This window comes from Anomaloglossus baeobatrachus, chromosome 3, assembly GCF_048569485.1.
Source record: "Anomaloglossus baeobatrachus isolate aAnoBae1 chromosome 3, aAnoBae1.hap1, whole genome shotgun sequence".
Lineage (NCBI taxonomy): Eukaryota > Metazoa > Chordata > Amphibia > Anura > Aromobatidae > Anomaloglossus > Anomaloglossus baeobatrachus.
The window spans coordinates 313,880,958-313,906,976 of record NC_134355.1 but is presented as its reverse complement, the minus strand read 5'-3'; the positions used below and the strand labels follow the sequence as shown (position 1 = coordinate 313,906,976).

At 43.3% G+C, this 26,019-nt stretch overlaps 1 protein-coding gene across 1 annotated transcript in view; it reads right to left on the bottom strand.

The window, feature by feature from the left end:
• The window catches only part of GPRC6A (G protein-coupled receptor class C group 6 member A), a 103,368-nt gene extending 77,566 nt beyond the window's left edge, over positions 1 to 25,802 (bottom strand). Inside the window, exons 1-2 of the mRNA XM_075338314.1 lie at positions 25,684 to 25,802; positions 20,725 to 21,028 (exon numbers count right to left, since the gene is read on the bottom strand). Coding sequence (XP_075194429.1) covers positions 20,725 to 21,028; positions 25,684 to 25,739 — 360 coding nt within the window. The 5' untranslated portion in view covers positions 25,740 to 25,802. The remainder of the gene's footprint in view (positions 1 to 20,724; positions 21,029 to 25,683) is intronic.
• Positions 25,803 to 26,019: the final 217 nt, after the last annotated feature.

The window sequence follows — 26,019 nt, the reverse complement described above, 5'->3', positions numbered from 1 at the left end:
AGGGACAGATGGACAGAGGGACGGATGGACAGGGGGTTCGGATGGACAGAGGGATGGATAGACAGAGGGATGGATAGACAGAGGGACGGATAGACAGAGGGACAGATAGACAGAGGGACGGATAGACAGAGGGACGGATAGCCAGAGGGATGGATAGCCAGAGAGACGGATAGACAGAGGGATGGATAGCCAGAGGGATGGATAGCCAGAGAGACGGATAGACAGAGGGACGGATAGGCTGAGAGACGGATAGGCTGAGGGATGGACGGTCAGAGAGAGGGACAGCCAGAGAGACGGACGGACAGAGGGATGGATGGACAGAGGGACGGATGGACAGAGGGATGGATAGACAGAGGGACAGAAAGACGGAGGGACGAATAGGCTGAGGGACGGATAGGCTAAGGGACGGACGGCCAGAGAGATGGACAGCCAGAGAGACGGATGGACAGAGGGACGGATGGACAGAGGGACGGATGGACAGAGGGACGGATGGACAGAGGGACGGATAGACAGAGGGACGGATAGACAGAGGGACGGATGGACAAAGGGACGGAAAGACAAAGGGACGGATAGACAGAGGGACGGATGGACAGAGGGATGGATGGACAGAGGGTTCGGATGGACAGAGGGATGGATAGACAGAGGGACGGATAGACAGAAGGACGGATAGACAGAGGGACGGATAGACAGAGGGACGGATAGCCAGAGAGATGGGTAGCTAGAGAGACGGATAGACAGAGGGACAGATAGACAGAGGGACGGATAGATGGTGGGGAGTGATCACAGCAGGTGGGGGGGAATCACAGCAGGTGGGGGGAAATCACAGCAGGTGGGTGGAATCACAGCAGGTGAGGGGGATCACAGCAGGTGGGGGGGAATCACAGCAGGTGGGGGGGTCACAGCAGGTGTGGGGTCACAGCAGGTGGGGATGTCACAGCAGTTGGGGGGTCACAGCAGGTTTGGGGGGTCACAGCAGGTGGGGGTGGAGTCACAGCAGGTGGGGGTGGGGTCACAGCAGATGGGGTCACAGCAGGTGGGGATGGGGTCACAGCAGGTGGGGATGGGGGTCACAGCAGGTGGGGGGGTCACAGCAGGTGGGGAGATCACAGCAGATGGAGGAAGGTGAGAGGTGGGAGAGGGGGCAGCAGATGAGGGAGGGGGCAGCAGATAAGGGAGGAGGGCAGCGGCTGATGGGGGAGAGTGGTGGCAGATGGAGGGGAGGCAGCAAATGGGTTCAGTGACGGTGGATCGGGGGCAGTGACTGCTGCAGCCGGCGGCTGATGGGTGGGGGCTGGGGCAATGGTGGCGGCTGAAAGGAGACAGTGTCTTTAAACTTACCGATCACTCCCCTCACCTTCCACAGACGCCGGAGTGAAGCTGAGGGGAGCGGTCAGCGGCCCCAGATCCACAGTGATTGGAGAGATCGGTCACAAGGCCGGTCTCTCCAATCAGAGCTGGGGGCAGGTGAAAACTGAGGTCACCCAGCTCCAGCCAATGATTGGTGCTACAGCTGCACTGAACATGGCTGGATTTTAATGTTTTAGCCATTTTCAATGGTTGAAACATTACAGTGGCTGTGATTGGCTGACGAACGCCGCTCAGCCAATAACAGCCTCCTTAGGTCCGGGGAGGAGACACCACCCCTCCTCCCCGAATCTAAGATATTTGCAGCGATCGCAGCCACCGGGGCAGCGATCTCGCCATGACATACTGGGTACGTCATGGGTCCTTAAGTACCAGGGAGCTATGATGTACCCAGTACATCATAGGTCGCTAAGGGGTTAACATGTTTTCAGGCTCTAGGTGCCCAATCCCACTTGGGGCCCCTGTGCGACTGCAGGTGCTGTCAGTGCAACGTCCCCGCCCCCTGCCCATGGGGCCCGGTGAGCAGAGAAATGAAAGGGGAGGGGCCCGGGCTGTCAGCGTGTTCGGGCCCCACCTCCTGCTCACTGCATGGCCAGCCCTGTGAAATGTACTGTCAACGCCCCCTGCCCCTGGGGCCCGGTGAGCAGAGGAATGAAAGGGGAGGTGCTCTGGCTGTCAGCATGTCCGGGCCCTGCCTCCTGCTCACTGCACGATTATCCCGCCTGAGAAATGTACTGTCAACGCCCCCTGCCCTGGGATCCGGTGAGCAGAGGAATGAAAGGGGAGTGGCCTGTCAGCGTGTTTGGGCCCCCCCTCCTGCCTGCTGCTCACCAGGCCCAGTACAGGAGTCCCAGTAGTAATGCCCTGATGGCGGCCCTGCCTGCCCCCGTTGGTTGTGCGACACGGACAAATCGCTCCCGTGGCGCACAACATCGCTAACACCCGTCACACAGACTTACCTTCCCTGCGACTTTGCTCTGGCCGGCAAACCGCCTCCTTTCTAAGGGGGCGGTTCGCTCGGCATCACAGCGACGTCACACGGCAGCAGTCCAATAGCAAAGGAGGGGCGGAGATGAGCGTCCGGAACATACTGCCCACCTTCTTTCTTCCTCATTGCCGGTGGACGCAGGTAAGGAGATGTCCGTTGCTCCTGCGGTGTCTCACATAGCAATGTGTGATGCCACAGGAATGACGAACAACATCGCTATTTACCAGACAACGATTTTTGGTAAATGAACGACCTCTCATATACCAACGATTTTTGTCTCTTTTGCGATCGTTTTAGGTTGCTCCTGCCTGTTACACGCTGCGATGTTGCTAACGACGACAGATGTGCGTCACAAACACCGTTACCCCAACGATATATCGTTAGCGATGTCGCAGCGTGTAAATGGCCCTTAAGAGCCTGAGGTAACTCAAGACGAAATGCCATGGGGTTAATGATGGCGATAACTTTAAAAAGACCAATAAACCCAGGAAGGAAATTTCAACTTAATATTCCTGGTTGACAACTACATATATGAAACGCCCCTGATCTTATCAGGGTGTCACAGGGAACTGCACTCCTTTTCCTTATGGTGCAGAACTCACCCTCCATGGTTCTGGGATCCTAACTATTGCTATTTCTTTCATCAGCATTCAAATCCTAGCCACACCTCGCACTACACCCTGTCAGGCATACCAGTGGGTGGTCTAGCGGGAAAATGGCCATCCGCCTAGGGGTCAGGCAGACTGGTGGGAGGGAGGAAGTCAGTTGAGTAGTAGCCCTCAGAGTGAGGAGCTGGGGGAGCTGTAGCTCCCTGGGAGACTTTGGTTAGGTCACAGATGGTGGTCTGGGACCAGAGGAGTCGGAGACCCAGTTGTAGGGTATTGGAGAAGGGTGCCCAGACTTAGTTTTGGAGAGCAGTCGGCACTGGAAAATCTAGTAACCGGAGTGGTACTGCGCCCTGCGGGGTACTGGACCCTAGATCAGGGAGTAGCTTCATGCAACCTGATAATTAACCTGTGGAGGATAGTCTCTTTATGAACTTTCCCCAAGAGCTCAAAGATCGAAGGCACCAACACAACGAGGGGGATAGGGCTTTCCAGCTTATGCGGCCCACTGAAATCCCAAGTGTTAGCCATCGAGAGCGCAGCTTCTCTATTTAACCATAGGGAGCGGGACCCCGACAGCTTCAGGCCGAGGGGTCACTCAGAAACATCTAAACACAAGTGCATGGAGGCAAGCTCCAGACCGCCAGCAATACCAACGGGGACGGATTCCCAGACGAGCTCCCCAGAGCGGCAGCGGCACCCAGAAACTTGGTGTACTCCTGTGTCAGAGTCTGCTTAATGGTCGCACCAACATCTACACGGCCTGAGTAAGTACGCTGCTTCCCCCCTGCGTCCTGCCTGCCGCATAGTCTGCACCACGCTTCCCTACACCTTCTCACCATCCAGAGTCCTGGGGCCTCCCTTACTCGTGGAGGGATCATCATCTGGCTGCCCCACTCCATCTCCCTCGGCTACTCCCATCGGCAGCGGCGGTACTCCACTTACCGCGAACCACAGGTTCATGAACACTAATCCCCTGGAAATAGTCCCCTTTTATTTTCGAGTGGCCGCAAGCCCCTGGGTCCGGAGACCCTCGAGCCATAGTAACCCCGGATCCGAGCAGTCCGACTGCTGCAGGGGCTGTATACCTCATCATTCACACCTAGTTCTAGACCTGGCAAACGTTTCTATCAGTCGTACATTTGTATCTATCCCCCATAAGCTCAGAGAGCAATGAGGCAAAATGGTAATCTTCAAGAACCCCTGAAGTCCCCCATCCACTAAAGGTACCACACTGCAGTTGAAACCCGTATACACCAAAAAATGGTGATATGCCAGTTGACTCCTGGTGACAATTGTTTATAGCTGTCATGAAAAGGGAATGGTGGTAACCACGGAATAAGGGTTCCTGGACTGACCCTCGGGCTAGAGGGACTGTAGCTATCCTGACCCCAGAATTACCCTGAAAGCGAGGATGTCTTGGCCACCACCCTGGCTCTGCTCCTAACGAGAGATGAGCGAGCCTCTAGAGGCTCGAGTTCAGTTTGTGATTGCCTCCCATTGTTTTCAATGGGGTTCGAGAGGTTCGTCGAACAGCTCGCCGAACCGAACTCGAACGTGGCATCCATTCAACGAACCTCTCGAACCCCATTGAAAACAATGGGAGGCAATCACAAACACATAAAAACATATTATAAATGTACACATACAGTTAATAAACATTGCCATTACACTTACCGGTCCCCGTGACGCGTCCTGCACTTTGTCTCCTGCCGCTTTTCCTTCCAATAATCACTGCGTCCTCCCGATAACCAGCACTGATGATAGGACCTTCCGTGACTTCAAAATAGCCATGTAACCAGTAATGTGTCTATTATCTCATTGACTACAGACTGGTCACATGACTATGACGTCATGCTAGGTCCTGTCAGTGCATCTCTCCGGTAAGCGATGCTCGTTTGAGCATGTCCTTTTACCTGCGAGATGCTCTGGCACATGATGGGGTTCCCCGTCCATGCATGTCGGCGCTCTTTACAGAGTCAGCCCACATGCAGGGACTAGCTGTCACAGCCGGTAAATATCAGGAATCACGTGATCGGAGCACCGTTGCTATGCTAACCCGTCTGCAGCGGTGACGTCACCACTTACAGCCGGTAGCCTCTGGTCACATACAGAGTGATTACTGCACGGAGCAGCAGCGTCTTCTTCCCATGCAGTGCTGTCTGATGTAGCAGAGCTGCATGGGTTAAAGAGGAAAGAAAACAGAAGAACAGGATCGTGGAGGGCTGACAGGGAGTAATAAACATTGAATCTCTAAGTGTGTCTGTGTATTTATTTCTATTAAAGTATTTTTTCTCTGTGTGGTGTCTTTTTTTAACCCTTTATTGGAGATTCTTAGTGGCCGGGTCAAACTCACCTGACATTAAAAATCTCTGGCTTAATACTAGCTAGTAAAACAAAGCTAGTATTAACTCATCATTACCCAGCAAGCCACCACCCGGCTTCAGGGCAGCTGGAAGAGTTGGATACAGCGCCAGATGATGGCGCTTCTATGAAAGTGCCATTTTCTGGGGCGGCTGCGGACTGCAATTCACAGCAGAGGGGCCGAGAAAGCTTGGACTAACCTGTGCTGCGGATTCCAATCCCCAGCTGCCTAGTTGTACCTGGCTGGACACAAAAATGGAGCGAAGCCCACGTCGTTTTTTTTTTTTTAATTATTTCATGAAATTCATGAAATAATTAAAAAAAGGGCTTCCCTATATTTTTAGTTCCCAGCCGGATACAAATAGGCAGCTGGGGGTTGGGAAGCAGCCGTACCTGCCTGCTGTACCTGGCTACCATACAAAAATATGGCGAAGCTCACGTCATATTTTTTTTTTATTTTTTTGGCAAAAAAAATAAAAAATGCTTCCCTGGATTTTCCATTGCCAGTGAAAGTAACACCAAGCAGTGGGGGTTATCAGCCAGTAGATGCTTGGATTACCCTTAGCTAGCAATACAAAAAATGCAGCAGGAGCCCAGAAATTTTTTTTTTAATTATTTATTTAAATAACTAAAAAAAAAAATGGGCTTCCCTGTATTTTGATTGCCTGACATCACAGTACTGTAAAAATAAATCATTAAAAAAAAATGACGGGTCCCCCCCAAATTGGATCACCAGCCAAGGTAAAGCGGACAGCTGTGGTCTGGTATTCTCAGGGTGGGAAGGTCCATAGTTATTGGCCCTTCACAGCCTAAAAATAACAGGCCGCAGGCGCCCCAGAAGTGGCGCATCCACTAGATGCGCCAATCCTGGCGCTTCACCCCAGCTCATCCCGTGCCCTGGTGCAGTGGCAAACGGGGTAATAAATTGGGTTGGTACTAGCTGTAAGGTCACCTGATATCAAGACCAGCAGTTTGTGATGTCATGGCGTCTATCAGATACCCGACATCACAAACTGTCAGTACTAACAAAAAAAATAGACAAAAAAAATTATTTGAAAAAACACTCCCCAAAACATTCCCTCTTTCACCAATTTATTGTAAGGAAAAAAAATAAGGGGGTCCCACGACGACTCTGGACCTTCTAGAATATGGGGGGACACGCTCAGGGAACGTATCCCCCATTTTCTAGGAGTGCAGACCCTCCATGTGAGGAGTGTGGGTGCAATGAATCTGCACCCCCTCTCCCCGGGTCCACAGCAGCAGAGTCCATGTCGTAACTGTTGCTATCAAAGCTGCAATACCCTGCTCATGAGGTAAGGGCATGCCTAATCAGGAAAACTATTCATTTCCAAATATTGGTATTTGCTGATATTATTGCTATTCCACCTACTATATATTGGGGATAGGATCTTGGAGATGGAATACCCCTTTAAGTCCAGTTATCCTGCTGAATGAATACTAAACAACAGAGCTCGCTATTTAGATGTGTTTTCTTGTGGCGTATAACGGACTCTCATGTTTGGTAGTCGTTCAGCAGGGCAACTATAAAATCAAATACCTCCATTTGGAAATGTAGTATAGCTCTCCTGATCAACTATGTTCCTTACTTCATGAGCAGGGCATTGCAGTAGCTTACAGATGCATGGTTACCGCCACTCACTGTGTCTAAACACAGGAAGCTGAGCTGACAGCCACTGTGTGCATGCGGCAGCATCTATTGTGAAGGAGGAGGCCGCGGGGGATCAACGCTGCACAGGTACCGTGGGACACCGGGGAACACCAGTGGGGTTATAGGGGGTGACCTGGCAGGGCCTGGGGAGGAGTTTTCTGTCGCATGTATTATGGCACATGCAACAGAAATCAGAGGAGTAGGGTGAATGCAGCCAGCGAGCTGCTGTGCGCGCGGCCATCTAGAATTTCCGGGAGGAGGTCGGGGGGGGCACTTTGGTGACATCAGGGGACCAGGGAGGAGCTTTATCTCCCATCTGACATGTTTCTTCATGCCAGATAATAATTTTTTACCTGCGCTGTCATTTACTGTAACGTGATCATCGGTATATGGTGTATACCGGTGATCACGTGAGCGGGGACCGGAAAAAATGGCCTGAATCATGATCTCCAGGGTCTCAGCTAGCCCTGAAACCCCGGAGATTTTTTGACGCTGGGGGCCGCTATTCACTTATTTCTGCCTGCTGTTTATAAATGGCAGATCAGAATAAGGCTACATTCACACGACCGATCCGTTTTTGCGGTCCGCAAAAAAGGTCTGTTCTTTTCACGGACACATCCATGTGGCATCCGTTTCCATTCCGTATACGGTCTGTATGTCATCCGTTTGTCATCCGTGTGCCTTCCGTTTTTTTTGCGTACTGCTAAAAAACTGAACGAGGTAAAATGTATAAATTTACCCAGGATCCATAGCTTCAACCTACATGAGGCGGTCACATGTTCACTCCAGTGCCATTTTCTACTGCTTTTCACAGCGTACAGCGCTCTGGTGATTTTCTTGTGCTTGTACACTTCATAACAGTCTTTTCTGTCATTATAATGGCAGAAAGACACATAATGTCCCACTCTTCTGCATTTTGTAATTTTGCACCCTTTTATGACTTTCATGTGGCACTAAGGGGTGCTTAGCCTTGTATTTAGCAAATAAAATAAATAAATTTTAAAAACAATGACGTGGGGTTCCCCCTATTTTTGATAGCCAGCTAGGGTAAAGCAGACGGCTGCAGCCTGCAGATCATAGCTGGCAGCTTCACCTTGGCTGGTAATCCAAAACTGAGGGCACCCACGCTGTTATTTTAAATTAAATAATTAAAATAAAAAAACACGTGGGGGTCCCCCAAAAATTGGATTACCAGCCAAGCTAAAGCGGACAGCTGGGGTCTGATATTCTCAGACTAGGGAGGTTCATGGTTATTGGACTCTCCCCAACCTAAAAATAGCAGGCCGCAGCCGCCCCAGAAGTGGCGCATCCATTAGATGCGCCAATCCTGGTGCTTCGCCCCAGCTCATCCCGTTGGCCTGGTGTGGTGGCAAATGAGGTAATATATGGGGTTAATACCAGATGTGTAATGTCACCTGGCATCAAGCCCTGGGGTTCGTGATGTCAGGCATCTATCAGATACCCAACATCACCAACCCAGTCAGTAATAAAAAAAAATAAAAATAGACAAACACATTTTTATTTGAAAGAACACTCCCCAAAACATTCCCTCTTTCACCAATTTATTAGAAAGAAAAACAAATCCAGGTCTGGTGAAATCCAAGGGGTTCCCATGACGATCCATACCATAGTCAATGTCCCAGTCAATGAAGAACAGAATGTTCCATATTGGCTGGGAGAGCAATGCAGTGACCTGAGCTAACATCAATAGGTCAGCCCAGGTTACTGCAGGGCATGACAAGTGCTGCTGTCAGGAGGATAGCGAGGTACATTATCTGTGGTGATCACTGCACTACTGATAGCAGAGCTGTCACTGCAGGGCATGACAAGTGCTGCTGTCAGGAGCTTAGCGAGGTACATTACCTGCGGTGATCGCTGCACTCCTGATAGCAGAGCTGTCACTGAGTTCAATGACCGCTGCCTTCATAACCAAGTATCACGGGTGCCTGTGACGTCACCGCTAGTCACAGACTCGGGTCAGCAGTGAGAGGAGATGTGACAAGCGGCGACCATGGAAGATAGTGATAGCGCTGACGTCGGGAGGGCAGGACTTCATCACCGCCGGTAAGGAACTTCACTAATTTCCTGACAGCGCTTGTCATCCCCGCGGCGACTGCAACTGCAGTGTGGGCAGCTGCGGACACCGTACAGTGCTAGCAGCTGTGGACACTCCTGAGCGGCAGCAGCGGGGCTGCGGCTAGGGCTGGAGCGGGACACAGACTGCAGCAGCATCCGACGGAAGTCACACGGAAGTGCTTTTGTGTGGCTTTCGTGGATTTTTGCACACGTAGCCAGGGTAAACATCGAGTTACTAAGCAAAGCACTTTGCTTGGATACCCGATATTTACCCTGGTTACCAGCTTACCGCAGGCTGCCAGCAATGGCTCCCTGCACACGTAGCTGTAAAAAGCCACGCTTTTTGTTGATCGAACCGTTCTCTAACGTAACTCAAACTGTCGAGCTTTTAGCAAAAAGCTCGAGTTCGATCTCGAGCACCCCCCAAAATCACCCAAACATGAAATTGGCGAACCTCGAAAGCAAGGGAAAACAGACTTTAACCATTGCTGCGCTGACAGAAAGTAGTGTAAATTTAATATAGTCTCCACAAAAGGGAGAAAGCTCAAAAAGCAGAACCGTCATACATCGTTCCATGACGAGAGATAAATGTGACATTAGCAAATTGTAAGTAAAATGCCCAATCCTCCTGGCTCTCGCAGACAAAACACCTAAGGTAGGTCTCCAAATTTTGATTTACAAGTTCTGTCTGATTATCTAACTGAGGGTGGAAGACAGCAGAGAGAGACAACTGCACCCCCAGACAGGCACGAAAAGCTTTTCAAAAATTGGAAAAAAATGCTGATCTGTGAGTTTTTCCTCAGCTGTTATCAGCCTGAGGAACAGAAATTACAGCATACTGAATATAGCTGCGTATATTGCACAAGACTTGCCAATACATGCAAGAAGAAAATTGGATGTCACACTGACCGTCCATATGCCATCCAATTTTAAGGAATTCATTACCATTTTATTGCACAGAACATTGTAAATGGTCCTGTAAAGGAATGTTGATCAATAGCTGCTGAGTAAAGAAATGCATTGCATATGGATGGCAAATCGATGCTAGTTAAGAAAAAAATTGCACACTTACGTAGCACACGCATTACTTATGGAATACCAAACAAATTTCAGTCTTCTAATTTCTCTGGATGATAATCGGCCTGAATATTTTTTTACGACAATGGGGGCGAGCTTTTATTATCAGTATCTGTATCTTAATCTATGTAATGTGGGGTATGGTCATTATAATGGATGTAGTCTTCTCCAGTGGCCATGGTCTTAGGGAGTGTGGTAAGTGTCCATAAAAATTCAGTTTGTCCGTGAATTTTGGGCAGTTGTCCAGAAAAAAATTGAATACTAGATTGACAACCTTGGCAGCGCTGCAGGTCAACAAGATATCCAATGAAGACGATGGTGTTAAACAAACAAGCAGTTTTATTAATCTACGCATTTCAGAGTTGAGCAAACTTCTTCATCCATCAAAAAAAATGTTTTGACTTTCCAGTTTTTTCCTGGTGAAGGAGTTTGTTCAACTCTCAAATGCATAGATAAATAAAACGGCTCTTGTTCAATATTATTATCATCTCCATTGGATATCTTCTTGACCAGCAGTGCAGGGAAATTATCTGTTTATACCTTTTTTTAACCTGTGTAACTATTCAACTATGACTTTTTTTAGTGTAATTAGGTATAGACCATGGCTGGCTTTACTTACATTATGTATGACCTGTCCAGTTGCACAGTGCACCAGCCTGTAGCAATGGTGGCTAAAATCTTTGGTCAATCTTCCACTCTCCTGCTCAGTGTATGTTTACTGTTGAAAGGTAGAGGGCGATGGGGAAACTGTTCCTGTAACTAGAGATGAACAGAAATTCCTAATTCACCAAATTGTCACCAAAAATTTGAATTGCAGCAAATAAATTTGCATGAATCTCAATAGTGGAAAGCTTGTAATTGCTTGGAAAATTCAGGAGAGGGATAGGCGAGAAAGAAAGAGAACCTTGCTTACACTTTACATGTAAGAGATTGAGACGGACCTGCTGATCATAAGAACTTACACTCTACAGATGAAAGAGAGGCCCATCTGCAAAACTCTGAGCAGTACTCCTCAGCCGGCCGTGCCCCCTGCTGAAGCGTATGGAGTTTAGACTTAGCAAGGGAGATGCAATGTGGGTCGTCATACACAGGGGCCAAAGCTGAGAAAAACTCGTCCACAGTAGAGAGAAGGCCCAGGACTGGGGATCTGCCTGAGGAAAGCAGACTACAATCCTCACTCGCTGTTCCTCACTCTCTGAGGTACGAAAGCGGAGCTTGAAGTATGAATTACAAGCCTGCCTAAAGACCATAAATCTCTCTCTTCCCCCAGAAAACCAGTCTGACTGATCTGTTTCAGGCTATAGCTGAGTCTCGGCATAAGCTGAGACCAGCAGACCTGCACTTTGCTATAGCTTCTGAACCTCCTGAGACCGCAGATACGTAACCTCCTGTAACGGTCAGGATCAGGTGTGCAAACACTGCAGCCTGAGCCATAATGACTGGGAAAAATATTTTGAGGTCTGGTAATAATGTCACGCATGGACTAGGGGATGTCCAGCGCACAGCGCAACACAGAAGTACAACAAGATGGAAAAGGAGAGGAAAACCCTGGTGATAGGGAGGCTGGGGTATCTCGTGACACTAACCTGTGTATGAACCCAGAGCTCACCTATCGTCCCAATATGAGTCCCTCCCATTGTTGCCATCACATGCCTAGTACTTAACTGTCCCTTCACTCACCCTATATAGTGACAAGGCCGTAGTACTGGATGTCACCACTACTGTAATAGTAAACAGGGGAAAGAGAACAGATAGGGGGCATAGACAAAATGCTATGCAACAAACTACACTGCTGCAGGCAAACACCAGGGCTGCAGATGACATGGCTACAACAGCAGAGGTCCAATAGCAGAACTTCAGCAGCAGCTATTAGAGACTTCCTCCTTCCAACATAGTCAGAACAAATTCCCTTTCAATACCAGCAATTTCATGTCCATGATGCTGTGGTCTGGGGTACAAAAATGTTTGGCCACAGGTAGATCTAGGACAATAAAACTTTCACACTGAACCGCAGCAATAGTTATGGCCACAACAGTTTGCCCCCCTGCCATAGTGATAGTTCTGTTTCATATAACTTGTTTTTTTGTTTTTTAACTGCACTATTCTATGTCCTGTTGTGTATAAATATGTGACCTTTCAGATTTTATGTTATACCATGCCTGATGAAGAAACCTGAGTAGTCTCGAAAGCTTGCTATTATTACCATCTTTTCAGTTAGCCATTAAAAGGTATCAACCACTGAAGACTTCAGTTCTTTTAAACAATTTTTTATCTCTACTGGCTAACACAGTACAAAGATATATTTTACCTGTATAAAAATCTCCCAAAATAAAGAACAAAAAAATTAAAAAAAATATTGTACCAATAAATATATATAGAATTTTGTAAAAATTAAAATAAACAAAACAGTACACATATTTGGTATTGCCAAATCCAGAATGGCCCAATCTATAAAACTGTCACGCTATTTAAACTCTATACTAAAGAGCGTATAAAAAAACTAAGTTAAAAATGTGAAAAACCTATGCTTTTTCATCATCCTGCTGAAAAAAGTGGAATAAAACATGATCAAGATGTCAGTTGTAAATAAGAATGGTATCACTTAAAATATCATGTTGTCCTTCAAAAAACAAGCCACCATCCAGCTCCATCAGCAAAATAATAAAAAAGTGATAGCTCTCAGAATATAGTGATGCAAAAACTATTTTTTTCTGTGTAATTAATTTTATTGTTTAAAAGCAGCAAAACTTAAAACAATATATAAATGTGATATCGCTGTAGTCATACTTAGCCAAAGAATAAAGCTACCTTATTACTTCTATCACACTATGAATAACATTGATAAAAACCTAAAAACTAAAAAATCCTGAATTGCTATTTTTTGTTTATTCTGCCTCCCAAAAATATGAATAGAAAGTGATCAAAAAAGGATTTGTGACTGAATATGATAGAAAAAAAACCTTTAACTCAACCCACAAAAAAACTGGCCCTCACATGACTGTCTGCTGAAACATTGAGAAATTATAGTTCTTGAAATATGGTGATGCAAAAACTTTTTTATAGTGTGGATGTGGTCAAACAAAAAAAAATCGATATACATCTGGTACTGTTGTAATCACACTGACCCGAAGAATAAATCCACTTTATGATTTATATCACAAAGTGAATGATGTAAAAAAATAAAACCAATTCTTAAACTGCTGTTGATTTGTTCAGCTATATGGGGAGAGGGCGCAAAAGATGGCATCTATATGGGGAGAGGAGGCCACATATAGATGGGAGCAATATGGGGAGAGGAGGCCACATAAGATGGCAGCTATATGGGGAGAGGAGGCTGCATAGATGGGAGCTATATGGGGAGGAGGCCACAAAAGATGGGAGCTATATGGGGAGAGGAGGCCAGTGATCAGTCCAGGGAGGGACCAGTGATCAATATAAAATTTAAAGTCCCATAGAGAAAATAAGGGAAAAAGTAAAAAAGAATAAAAAAAATAGCAAATATTAAAACAAAAAAACAACAAAACAAAGAACAAAAACATTATACCAAAAAATGAATATTATTAATTTATTTCTGTTTTTACATAAAGTACACATATATGGTATTGCCGCATGCAGAACTAAATGATCTCTAAAATTGTCACATTATTTAACCCCTACATTGAACACAATAAAAAATAAATATAAAATGTGTAAAAAAAAATATGCTTTTTCATGATATCTCTGAAATAAAAGTGAACTAAAATGCAATCAAAAAGACAAATGTAAATAAAAATGGTATAGCTGAAAACATCCTCTTGTCCTGAAAGAAACAAGCTGCCATACAGCTCAATCAGTAGAAAAATAAAAATGCTCAAGCTCTCAGAATACAGTGATGCAAAAACTTTCATTTGGCTGTAAAATTGTTTTTATTGTGTGAAAGTTGCAAAACATAAAAAGATATAAATGTTGTATTGATGTAATCGTACCAATCCAAACTATAAAGCTGTCCTACCACTTTTACTACACAGTGAACAGCATACCCCCTTCCCCCCAAAAAAAAAAATACATCTAAATTGTTGTTTTTTGTTAATTCTTCACCCCAAAAATTGCAATAGAAATTTTTGGCAACTATTACAGTATATGCCTGAAAACAGTACCAATAAAAGCTTGAACTCATCCCACAAAAAACAAGTTTTCACATAACTCCATTGGTAGAAATATAAAAAATTATAGCTCTCAAAATATGGTGGATGATGCAAAAGTTTTTTGTTTAAAAAAGAGTTTTTGAGAGTGTGATAGTAGCCAAACATAATAAAATGCTATAAATCTGATATTGCTGTAATCACACTGACCCAAAGAAACACTGAGTATTGATGAGTGACCCTGACCTGTAATGTTCGGGGTATGTGCCGGACACCTAGTGCAGGATGCTCGCATAGAGACCTCTCACGGAAGTCTGTGGTCAACTTCAGAGTTTAGATGCTATTCGTATCCTATTAAAATTTGTTGAAATACTGCAGTGCTGCCAATTAACAAGCTTTTCAGCTGTGTGCACTTCTGTAGCCATCATAGCCATGCCTAGTTCTGGCATGGCTGTGATTGGCCGGCCGTATTGCATCATGGAGTGACGCAATGCTTGGCACACACTGTCCTCTAGAAGTTGACAAAAGCAAAGTCCCCCCTACATATTGTACACTTGTGCACTTTAGTACCTTTCATCGGTCACTAAAGGGTGTTTTTAGCCTTGTTTAACTAATAAATAATTAAATAATTAAAAAAAAATGGATTGGGGTCTCTCTGATTTTTGATAACCAGCTAAGGTAAGGCGGACAGCTGGGACCACACGTTTTTTTTTTTATTTATTCCTTATCCACATTTGTTTGCAGGGCAATTTCCCTGCTCTTAACCCCTTTTGCTTGCTATTGCAGCCTCTTATCCCTTACAATGACCATATTACAGCCATTTTACAGCACCAAAGTTTATTTCCCCATTGACTTATATGGGGTCTGGGGTCAAGCTGCGGTCAAGTCCAGGTATCAAACCAAACTTTTTAACTAAAGCCCAACTGACCCTGAACATCCATGGGTCCGCTCATCCTGAACACTGAGCACTTACATCAGGGTTTCCATGTAAATCTCAGAAATATACGATTCCGACAAAATCCCAGATGGAATATTTCCCATAATGAGGCATAGGGAAACTGTCATGATTCTCTGTGCAGAGCATCTCACAGACCTGGAGATGCTGTGCGGCGCTTATGATGGGCCCCTGGGGTCTGGGGGTTTACTTGTCACCAGCCTGGTGTAGGAGTTGGTATGTCAAAGCGGCCAGGCCCAGTTCCATGACCCCGACAGTGTCAATAAAGAAGGACGAAGGAAATATTTACAGGGTGAACAGTTTGTATTTGTGACGCCACCTCTGGTCTGCGGCTAATAAATTAGCCGCCACTGCGGGAGATTCCTGTGGGGCAGATGGTAGCGCAGCTCGGTTGGTGCAGAGCCCAGGCCCCAGGGATGATGGGAGTGGTAGTCTTGGTACTGCCATGCAGCTAAGGCGAGGGTAGGGCGCGGGAAGGATTGGATAACACAGGGATTGCAGTCAAAGTTTTTTACTCACGGAAGTGTCACTGCCTCTGGGGTGTGGAGCTCTGCTGTTGTGGGCTACAGGCAACCCCGGATAGTTCAAAGGCCACGGCCGGTGCTTCTCCCTGTGTGTCCTTTTTGGTAGTCCCTTCACCCCAGTGCCTGGCTAGTTGAATGGGTCACAGATGCCTGTTGCACTCCCCATGAGCCCTGGGATTCTCCTTTTCTATCTGGGAACCCAAGTCGAGTTCTCCAGCTTCCAGAACACGGGTCCATGGCTTTTCTAAGAGCTCTTCCAATCCGTGTCTGTTTACAGTCACTTTCCTTTCCTCCTCAGTCTGTCCGTCCCCGTGTGCGTCGCTTCACACCTCTTTTTTGATGCTCCACCCCCCGGGTTACTGAACTAGTGGGCAGGAGGTCCCATACCTGGAGATGGCCAGCCCCAGCACCCTACCCTATCCCAGTCCGAGTGGGATGGAAACTGACTGTGTGTTGTATGGATTGTGGTGCTTACCGGCAATGACCTCCTCCATACCTGGGATAAATACCGCATCTCAGCCAAGGGGAAGTACCCTGTAGTGACTGAAGCCTCAGGGGCACCACACTTACAGATTTGACAGTGTGTCCATTCCTTGTGCAGAGCATCTTGCCTTTGGAGATGCAATGTGGCACTTACAGATCTGGCAGTGTGTCTATTTTTTGGGCAGAGCATCTTGCCTTTGGAGATGCTTTGCGGCGCCATCCTTGTTAATGAACTAGCAGCTTGGTCACTATACTGGAGTCCAGGTTGGTTCTGGGAGGTGCTGGTTACTCAGTTTTTCCATCTTCTCAGTAATTACCGTGACTTCTTTACTGAGCATGCTTCTCCAGAACTCTGCCAGTTGTATTCTCTGGCTCTGCTGTGTTGCCATAGTTTATGTGTCTGCTAGTATTCTGACCTTGGTATTGTGACCCTGGGCTGTTAATGGACCTCCATCTGCCCGCTCCCCGACCGTTATCTGACTACGTCTTTGATCGCTCCCTTTTATTACTACGTCTCTTCTCTTCACTTATTTTGTGCACATCTTAAAAACCAGATACTGAAAAAAAGAAGCCACACGGAGTCCACAGTATTTCTGCTGCCTCATTAGTGATTCAATTCATTCAGGGTTTTATCTTAATCATGTATTTTGTAGATTTAAATGGAAAACCCAATGTAAGTGGTCAGCATAGAGCACAAGATAAATGTAAACTGAATCAAAATATTCTGTACCCCAAAATGCCACCAATAAAAGCTTCTAACCACAAAAAAGCAAGTCCCCTCTCAGGTTCATCATATGTTAACAAAAATATACAGCTTTACACATTATTAGTAACATAAAAGCACTGTAAAATCGTTACGGCTCCTCGAATGTCTAAAAAAATTCAGCTAAATCTGTACTCTCTAATCCAAATGCTTCCCTCCCTGCCTAAACCACAGTTAGCGTCCACATGTTTGGCATTTCTGTAGTGAGGAGAACCCACTTAATTTAGTAGGTGTGTGTCTTCAGAAGCTGAAGCTGGACACACTATAATGTACTAAGCATAATGATGGAAGATTTCCATTTTCACTCTGCAACATCCATTGCTGCTTGTTTCTGGAGCACATCCATGTAGACAAAATCATCACTACACACATAGATCAATTCCCAAAGGGGTATAATTTCCAAATTAGGTACACTGGATGGAGGTTTCTGCTTTTCTTTTCACTTAGGGACGTGCTCCTTCCTCATGAGTCTCACCATGTGACTAAACGGTACTGTGTAGTCACATATATGATATTGCCACATTCACAAGAAATTGTATAACAATCATGTGGTTATTTTTTTCCTATTTCCTCTTGTTAAAATGAATTTCTGGGGCTAAAACAACATTCCACTTAAAAATCGTAATTATTCATTTTTCACTTAATGGTATTAAATTCTGTAAGACAAAAATAAGGTCACTACATCACTAGTTTACTTAATTGAGGGGTGTAGTTTGCAAAGTGAGGTCACTTATGGTGGAAACTGCTTTTCTGGCACTTCAGAGGCTTTTCCAATGTGACATGGCAGTCTCAAACAATTCCAGCAAATACTGAACTCAGATAAGGTTCTCCTTCTTTTTGAGCTTTGCACAGTGCCTGAAAAGTAGTTTCCGACATATGGGGTATTTCCATTTTCAAGACAAATTTTATAACAAATAATATGGTCCATTTTCTCATGTTACCCTTGTAAAAATTTAAAATTTGGGCCTTCAGCATAAATTTTGTTGAAAGAAAACTCAATATTTCATTTTTACAGCACAATGTGATAAAATTCTGTGAGGCGCCATTTGGTTCAAGATGCTCAACACACCCCAAGATATATTACTTGTGAGGTGTAGTTTCCAAATTGGTATCACTTTTGGGGGTGTCTGCTATTTTGGAACCTCGACAGCTCTCTAAATGCAACATAGAGTCCACAATCTATTCCTGATAATTGGCATTTCAAAAATCAAATAGTGCTCCTCCCCTTCTGATCTCTGCCATGCCCCCAAAAAAGAGTTTCTTACCACATCTTGAGTATCCCTGTACTAAGAAGAAATTGTACAACAAATAACGTTGTTCATTTTCGCGTGTTACTTGTTAAAATTAAAAATTTGGGGCTAAAACATTTTTGGTAAAAAACATAATCTTTTATTTTCACTGTCCAATGTATAAAAATTGTGTGAAGTACCTGTGGGTTAAAGATTCTCACGACACCACTAGATAAATTCCTCAAGGGACGTAGTTTCAAAAATGTTGTCACTTGTGTGTGGTTTTCCACTGTTTAGGCACATCAGGGGCTCTGCAAACAAGACATGGCATTCGCTATTGATGCTAACCAATTTTGTGCCCAAAAATTCAATAGATAATCTTGTCCTTCTAAGCCCTGCCATGCACCCAAACATATAAATTATTGGTCTACTCAGGATAAAATTTACTGTACAATTTGTGTTGCAATTTCTCCTGTTACTCTTGTGAAAATGAAACTTTTTTCCTTCCACATTGCTTGTTGTGAAACACCTAAAGGATTAATAAACTTCTTGAATGTGGTTTTGAGCACATTGATGGGTGCAATTTCTAAAACGGTATCTCTTTGGGCATTTTCTGTTACATAGGACCCTCTAAATCACCTCAAATGTGACGTGGTCCCAAAAATTTGGTTTTGTAAATTTTGTTGGAAAAAGAGAATTTGCTGATACTTTTAACCCTTCTAACTTTGTAACAAAATTAAGTTGTTTAAAAAATGAGGCTGGTGTAAAGTAGAAAAGTGATACATATTATTTATTAACTGTTTTGTGTATTGTAACTATCTGATTTAAGGGCATAAAAATTAAAAATTCAGAAATTGCAAAAGTTTTCACTTTTTTTTGTAAAATGTTTGATAACTAAACACAAATTATGTGGACCAAAATTTACCACTAACATGTCTTACAATGTGTCACAAATAAAAACAATATGGAGTTGGCCATCTATTCCAGACAAGTTTGTGCTCCAAAAGTCAAATTGTACTCCTTCCCTTCTAAACCCTGCCGCAACAGTAGTTTTACACTACATATGGAATATCGGCGTACTCAGGAAAAATTGTACATCAAATTGTATGGTCCATTTTCTCCTGTTATCCTTGTGACATTACAAAATTTGGGGTTAAACAACATTTTGGTGGGAAAAAATGTATTTATCCATTTTCATGGCTCAGTGTTAAAAAATTTTGTGATGCACCTGTGAGTTCAAAGTGCTCTCCACAACTTTAGATAAATTCCTCAATGGGTGTAGTTTCTAAAATAGCATAACATATGTGTTTTTTTTAACTGTTTAGGCACATCAGGGGTTCAGTAAAAGCAACATGGCATCCGTTATCTATTCTAGTCAAGCTTGCACTCAAAAAGTCAAATAGCTCTCCTTTTCTTCCAAGTCCTGTTGTGCGCCCAAACAGTAGCTTTCCACTGCATATGCAGTATCAGTGTACTCAGGAGAGATTGAGCAACAAACTTTATGGTTCATTTTTTCCTGTTACTTTTGTAAAAATATAAAGATTTGCCATTCTTGTGGGAAAAATGTGACTTTTTATTTTCACAGCTCAACATTATAAAATTCTGTGAAGCACCTACAGGTTCAAGATGATCACCACACATTAGAAGTGTAGAGTTCAAACTGGGGTGACTTGTGTGGGGTTTCAACTGTTTAGGCACATGAGGGGCTCTGCAAATGTAACATGGCATCCGCTATCTATTCCAGGCAATTTTGTGTTCCAAAAGTCAAAGCTTCTTTCCTTTTCAAGCCCTACCATGTGCCCAAACAGTAGTTTTCCACCACTTGTGGGGTATCAGCGTACTCAGGAGAAATCTCACAACATATGGTCTATTTTCTCTTATAAACTATGTGAAAATGCAAAATTTGGGGCTTATTCAAAAGTTTTGTTAGAAAAAATTTAAATGTTCATTTTTTTTACACATTGCTTTAAAATTAATTTAAATGTGATTTTGGGCACTTTAAGTGGTGCAGTATTTAAAATGGTGATTACAGTTATTTGCTGCTTCTCCAAATATCACTTTCCAGGTAATTGTGGTTTTCTTTAGAATATTTCTTTGTTCATGTCTAATTAATGAAAACAGGTTATCATCTATTCAGCTAGTAGGAACGGCAAAGTATAAGTGGTGAAGTAAGGATGCTCCATCACATGGTCACACAGAAGAAGATGAAGGTTGGATACTACAGTATAGAAGACTGGCATAATGTGGAAGTTGAATGGAGCTGCAGTCAAAAAGAAAGGGAGCTTTGAGTTTCTCTGTTTCTCTCTTTCTCCGAAAGAAGCCTACATTAAGAGAATAGTTACACAATAAAGGGCTACAAGTGGGGAGCGAAGACAATGCCAAAAGAGAAACAGTAAAGCCCCATGTAATGGAGGGAAAAAAGTGAAAACATTTGTAGACAGAAAGCAGTAAAAAGGAGCTGCTTGCAGTAAAAATCTTAACTTAGACATAATAGCAAAACCATACCTGTGGGATAAGTTGAGTATTCAGCAACCTTGCAACTGATACTGAAACTTCGGAATAGCTATCTCCGATGACAGCTTTAACTTTGGGTATATAATCAGAATAATTACATTTAAATGCTAGCTGCTCCACAGAAGTGTTGTATGTTGATAAGAAACGCAATGCTGCCGACATTGCCAATGTGGATTCCGAACAACTGTCATAAATTTCATATCCAAGTTTTATTCCAGGTATGAGTGATATATTGTTTACCATCTCTACAGCGTGAGCCATGGCCAGCAATTGTAAGAATCCCTGCATCTCAAATCTGTAAATAGCAAAAAATATGTAAAACTTAGTTACATTCAATCATTGTATGACCAAGACAAGTGTAGAAGATCTGGCTTACAGTTGAACCAAACATACTGTGAGAGATACTGACAAATACTATACATTTTAGTGCCCCTCATTTCCTTTTACAGTATATAGTAATCTGAAAAAAGTTAGTCCCTTTACTATATATCATCAAAGACTGTACCTGAATTTCTGTCCGTGCAGTAGATCTCTACACAGTAATTTTGGCAATTCTACGAATTGCCAGATGGGTTAGTCCAGAAGTGGACAACTTGTGTCCACATTTCCACATTCATTTTCACTTTATCCACAGTCTCAGGACACATACCCTGGCAGGCTATAGGCTGCATCAGAATTGTAATCTACCAGATTTTGGGGTTATGCACAGTCCAATGATATTACTATGCAGCCTCCATTGGACAATAGAATGCAGAGAAGAAAGAAGAGGCCACCACCTCATGGATTGATAATGGGTTGAGATTAGTTTGTTTGTTTTTGTTGCCAAAATATGGGAGAATTCATGGGACCAGGGCAAATATTATTGTATGGGCACATGGGGGAGACACTATATGGAATTTTAAAAGGGGCAGTTAATATTGTTATAGTGCCATTCTCGTTACCTTCATATAGTAATGTAGCACAATGGGGGTACTAGAACTATATGACTGCTCACAAGAAGTACTGTTACTTTAGGAAAGCACTATTTAGTATGTAGAGGCACAACAGGAGTACTGTATTATTATTATTTTGATTCACAGAGAAGGGCACTAAGACTATGTGGGGCACTAATAATGTGTGGAGCAATAGGGGGAGCTTTATTACTGTCAAGTGCAAAGGTTTTCAAACTACTAGTGGTTTGCTAGATGCAGCTGGGGTGCCTTTATTTACAGAAATGGAAAAAAGCTGCACATTTTTTTCTCTGGCGTCAGTAATCAAAGGTTGAGTAACATATTAAACTAATTTTCTAAAAATTGTACTAATATAAAGAGTTTAATAAAAGAAATTAAGGTAAATTGAGCAATATTCTTAATTTTAGTGCAGTCTACCACAACGGATGGTGAGGCCCAAGTGTCATCTTGGACTTTCTGGTGAAGCCCCAATAGAAAAAGTTTGAGCAGCCAGTCCTAAGGTTCTTTAGATCATGTTTAATTATAGGTGTAGAAAAATTAAGTGGATGCTGAAAAAGCAATGTAAAATATGTCTGTGAGTTACATTTTGATGAGATGTGGATGGAAGAAGTCATGGAGGCTTGAACTAAATAGAGAAGACAACTTAAAGTTGAACGACTCCAATTAGAAATTATGTCACCTGTGAGTCACTGGATTTATCTGTTCAGTTTACACCTTTATGGTCTATAGAGACCTGTTTCGAACTGATATCTGCCAATATATAGTCACTGTATGGTGATATCAGTATTATATATTACTATCTGTAGTACCCGGGCGTTGCCCGGGATAGTAACTGTCTCTCTCCCAGTCTCTGTCTGTCTGTTTGTCTGTCTCTCTGTCTGTCTCTTTCTCTGTCTGTCTCTGTGTGTCTGTGTCTATCTCTCTGTCTGTCTCTGTATCAGTCTCTCTGTCTGTCTCTATCTCTGTGTCTGTCAGTGTGTGTCTCTATCTTTGTGTCTTTCTGTCTCTTTCCCCGGTCTGTCTCTTTCCCCGATCTTTCTCTTTCCCCGGTCTGTCTCTTTCCCCGGTCTGTGTCTGTCTCTTTCCCTGTCTGTCTCTGTCTCTTTTCCCGTCTGTCTCTGTCTCTCTCCCCATCTGTCTCTTTCCCCGTCTGTCTCTCTCCACACCTGTCTCCATCTGTCTCTTTCCCCAGTCTGTCTCTTTCGCCCGTCTTTTCCTGTCTGTCTTTGTCTGTCTCTCTGTCTGGTTTTTTTGCGGTCAGTCTCTTTCCAGGTCTCTTTCTTTTCTGGTCTGTCTCTTTCCCAGTCTGTCTCTTTCCCCATCTGTCTCTTTCCCCGTCCGTCTCTTTCCCCGTCTGTCTCGTTCTCCGTCTGTCTTTTTCCTCCTCTGTCTCTTTCCCCATCTGTCTCTTTCCCCATCTGTCTCTTTCCCCATCTTTCCCTGTCTGTCTTTGTTTGTCTCTTTTGCTGTCTGTCTCTTTTGCTGTCTGTTTCTTTCCAGGTCTGTCTCTTTCCAGGTCTGTCTCTTTCCCCATCTTTCCCTGTCTGTCTTTGTCTGTCTCTTTCCTTGTCTGTCTCTTTCCCCATTTCATTCCCTATCTGTCTTTGTCTGTCTCTTTGTCTGTCTCTTTTGCCATCTGTCTCTTTCCCCATCTGTCTCTTTCCCTGTCTGTCTCTTTCCCCATCTGTCTCTTTCCCCATCTCTTTCCCTGTGTGTCTTTGTCTGTCTCTCTGTCTGTCTCTTTCGCTGTCTGTCTCTTTCACCATCTGTCTTTGGCTGTCTCTCTGTCTGTCTCTCTCTGTCTCTTTACCTGTCTGCCTCTGTCTGTCTCTTTCCCCATGTGTCTTTCTGTCTGTCTCTTTCCCCGTCTGTCTCTTTTCTTATCTGTCTCTCTGTCTCTTTCTCTGTCTGCCTCTGTCTGTCTCTTTCCCCATGTGTCTTTAGGTCTGTCTCTTTCTGGCTGTCTGGATTTTTTTTCCTATCTGTCTCTGTTTGTCTCTGTTTGTCTCTGTCTCTTTCCCGGTGTGCCTCTTTCTCTGTCTGTGCCTGTCTGTCTGTCTGTCTCTCAGACTGTGTCTGTCTGTGTCTATCTCCCCGCTGACATCATATTACCTCACAAATAAGCTTCTTATACTATGACTGTCCTTTGTCCCTATAGCAACCAATCACAGCTCCTATTAATAGCCTGTAGCTCACAGCTCTATTTACTTTAATGGAGTAAAGATTTTTGGAGAGTAACTGTAAAGCACGGGGTTAAATTTTTTTGACAATCCCTGAGTCACATGAGGCAACTGTGCAAAATTTTGTGATTGTAAATGCGACGGTGCGGATTCCTTTAGCAGACAAATACACATACATACATACACACATACACACATACACACATACATACACTCAGCTTTATATTTTAGATTATATTAGTACAGTGCTTTTATAATTATCAGTAATGTGGTATTATCACCACTGTATATGCCGACATTATGTGGTTATGCTCATCTGGTATTATTTGTTCCTTATATTGCAATTCTACTGATGATATTGATTTTGGGACAGTATTTTTTAATGACCATTATGTCATTTGGTCATTGTTGGGTGGTGGTATTATTTGTGCCTTGTTTAAAGGTATCATTGGTTATATTGGTAGTTTTATATGGATTTTATTCCGTAATATAATGGTTATCATATTTGCATAGTGTTATTATTGGCGACTGATCATTTGGTGACTATCCATATGTGTTCTGTAAATGTGATATACAGTCTGATCAGTCATGAACCAGAAGTGCCGAAGATATTTTACATTCACTGCACAGCAAGTGAGACTGTGTGCCTTCAAATACCAAGGATTGATTTCAAGTTCTAGACCGGCGCTGCCCTGAAGAATAGATATGGTACTTCTGGTAATAGAAGCCCCAATTACAGAGGAATATAACTTCTGTCAATGCTAGTCACTATCAGAAATGATGTGTTTGCATTGTTTCAGCAGTTTTCCATTCAATAGGGGAGCCAGTGATCACGTTAAGTTGAAAAGAGCCTAAGTTTGTTCATCAGGGATACTATGCATTTTTAGTTGATTTTTTATGACTAAACACTGATGTTAGAATATCGATCGGTCGAATTATTGTTAGTTGAATTAGTCAACAAAAATTAAGAATTTATTTCCAAAGTTTAATTCAAATTACTCTAATGTGAAAAGATAAAAAAAACAGAGAAATTGAGTTTATTAAATCCTATACAAAATAAATATAGCACATTCTACATAAGTGATGTTTTCCTAGTAGATAAGGAAAACCTCACATTTATGCCCACATTGCATAAGAACAGATGGAGATATTATATTATGATAGATATTGTGTACATCATATAGACTCTAGTGTCAGCTCCAATATAACCCGAGGCAGGCACAATCTTTGGAAATAACACAGAACAATGGCATAACTGCATTATTTTTTGCCTACTTCCTATTTAGTCATTGCCAGCCACCAGCTACGATATAACTAATTGAGGAGGAAGTTTTCAAAGGAATAACATAGGTACTATTTGTAAGAAAATAGCAATTGGAAAAAAAGTAAAGGATTTCTATTCTTGGAATGGGATTTTTATTAGGTCCAAAAAAGAACAAGAAGAAAAATCTAAAAACAAACCCCCCAAAAAATAACATAAAATTCTCCTGGGCAGGATATAAAACATAATGATATAATATTCAATAAAGTTGTATATAATGTATAATGGAGCACTAAATTGTTTCACAGATGCATAAAAACCACTGACCACTCAAAAGAAATTAGAAAAATTATGGACCAGCATATACTTTTATAGTTTTCCTTGCAATTCTTACCATATAAATATATATATATATATATATATATATATATATATATATATATATATATATATATATATATATATATATATATATATATATATATATATACCATATAGTATATATACAAGTTGTACTCTCAATTAACTTATTTATATATATTTTTTTAATATCACTCACCCTTCACAATTCTGGATAGCTGGTTTTTGGGGATATCCTTTAGCAGAGTTCACCATTTTACCATGTACTGAAAACAGACCACCAATAATAATATCACCATGGGCTCTGGCTCCTACAAAATCATCAGCAATCAGGCAGCCATGTAATCCACTGATTAGTATCCCAATGGCAATAGACAGTCCATACAATGCCATGTCTGTGGTTTGTACTCCAGCTTCTGGATGCAAATCCAGATTAGTACCGTACATAGCCAACATGAACTCTAGTAGTATGTCAGCTGCTAACAAGCAGCGTGAGCTGGATGCACCTTGCTTAAGTTAATTCTCTTTGTTATGG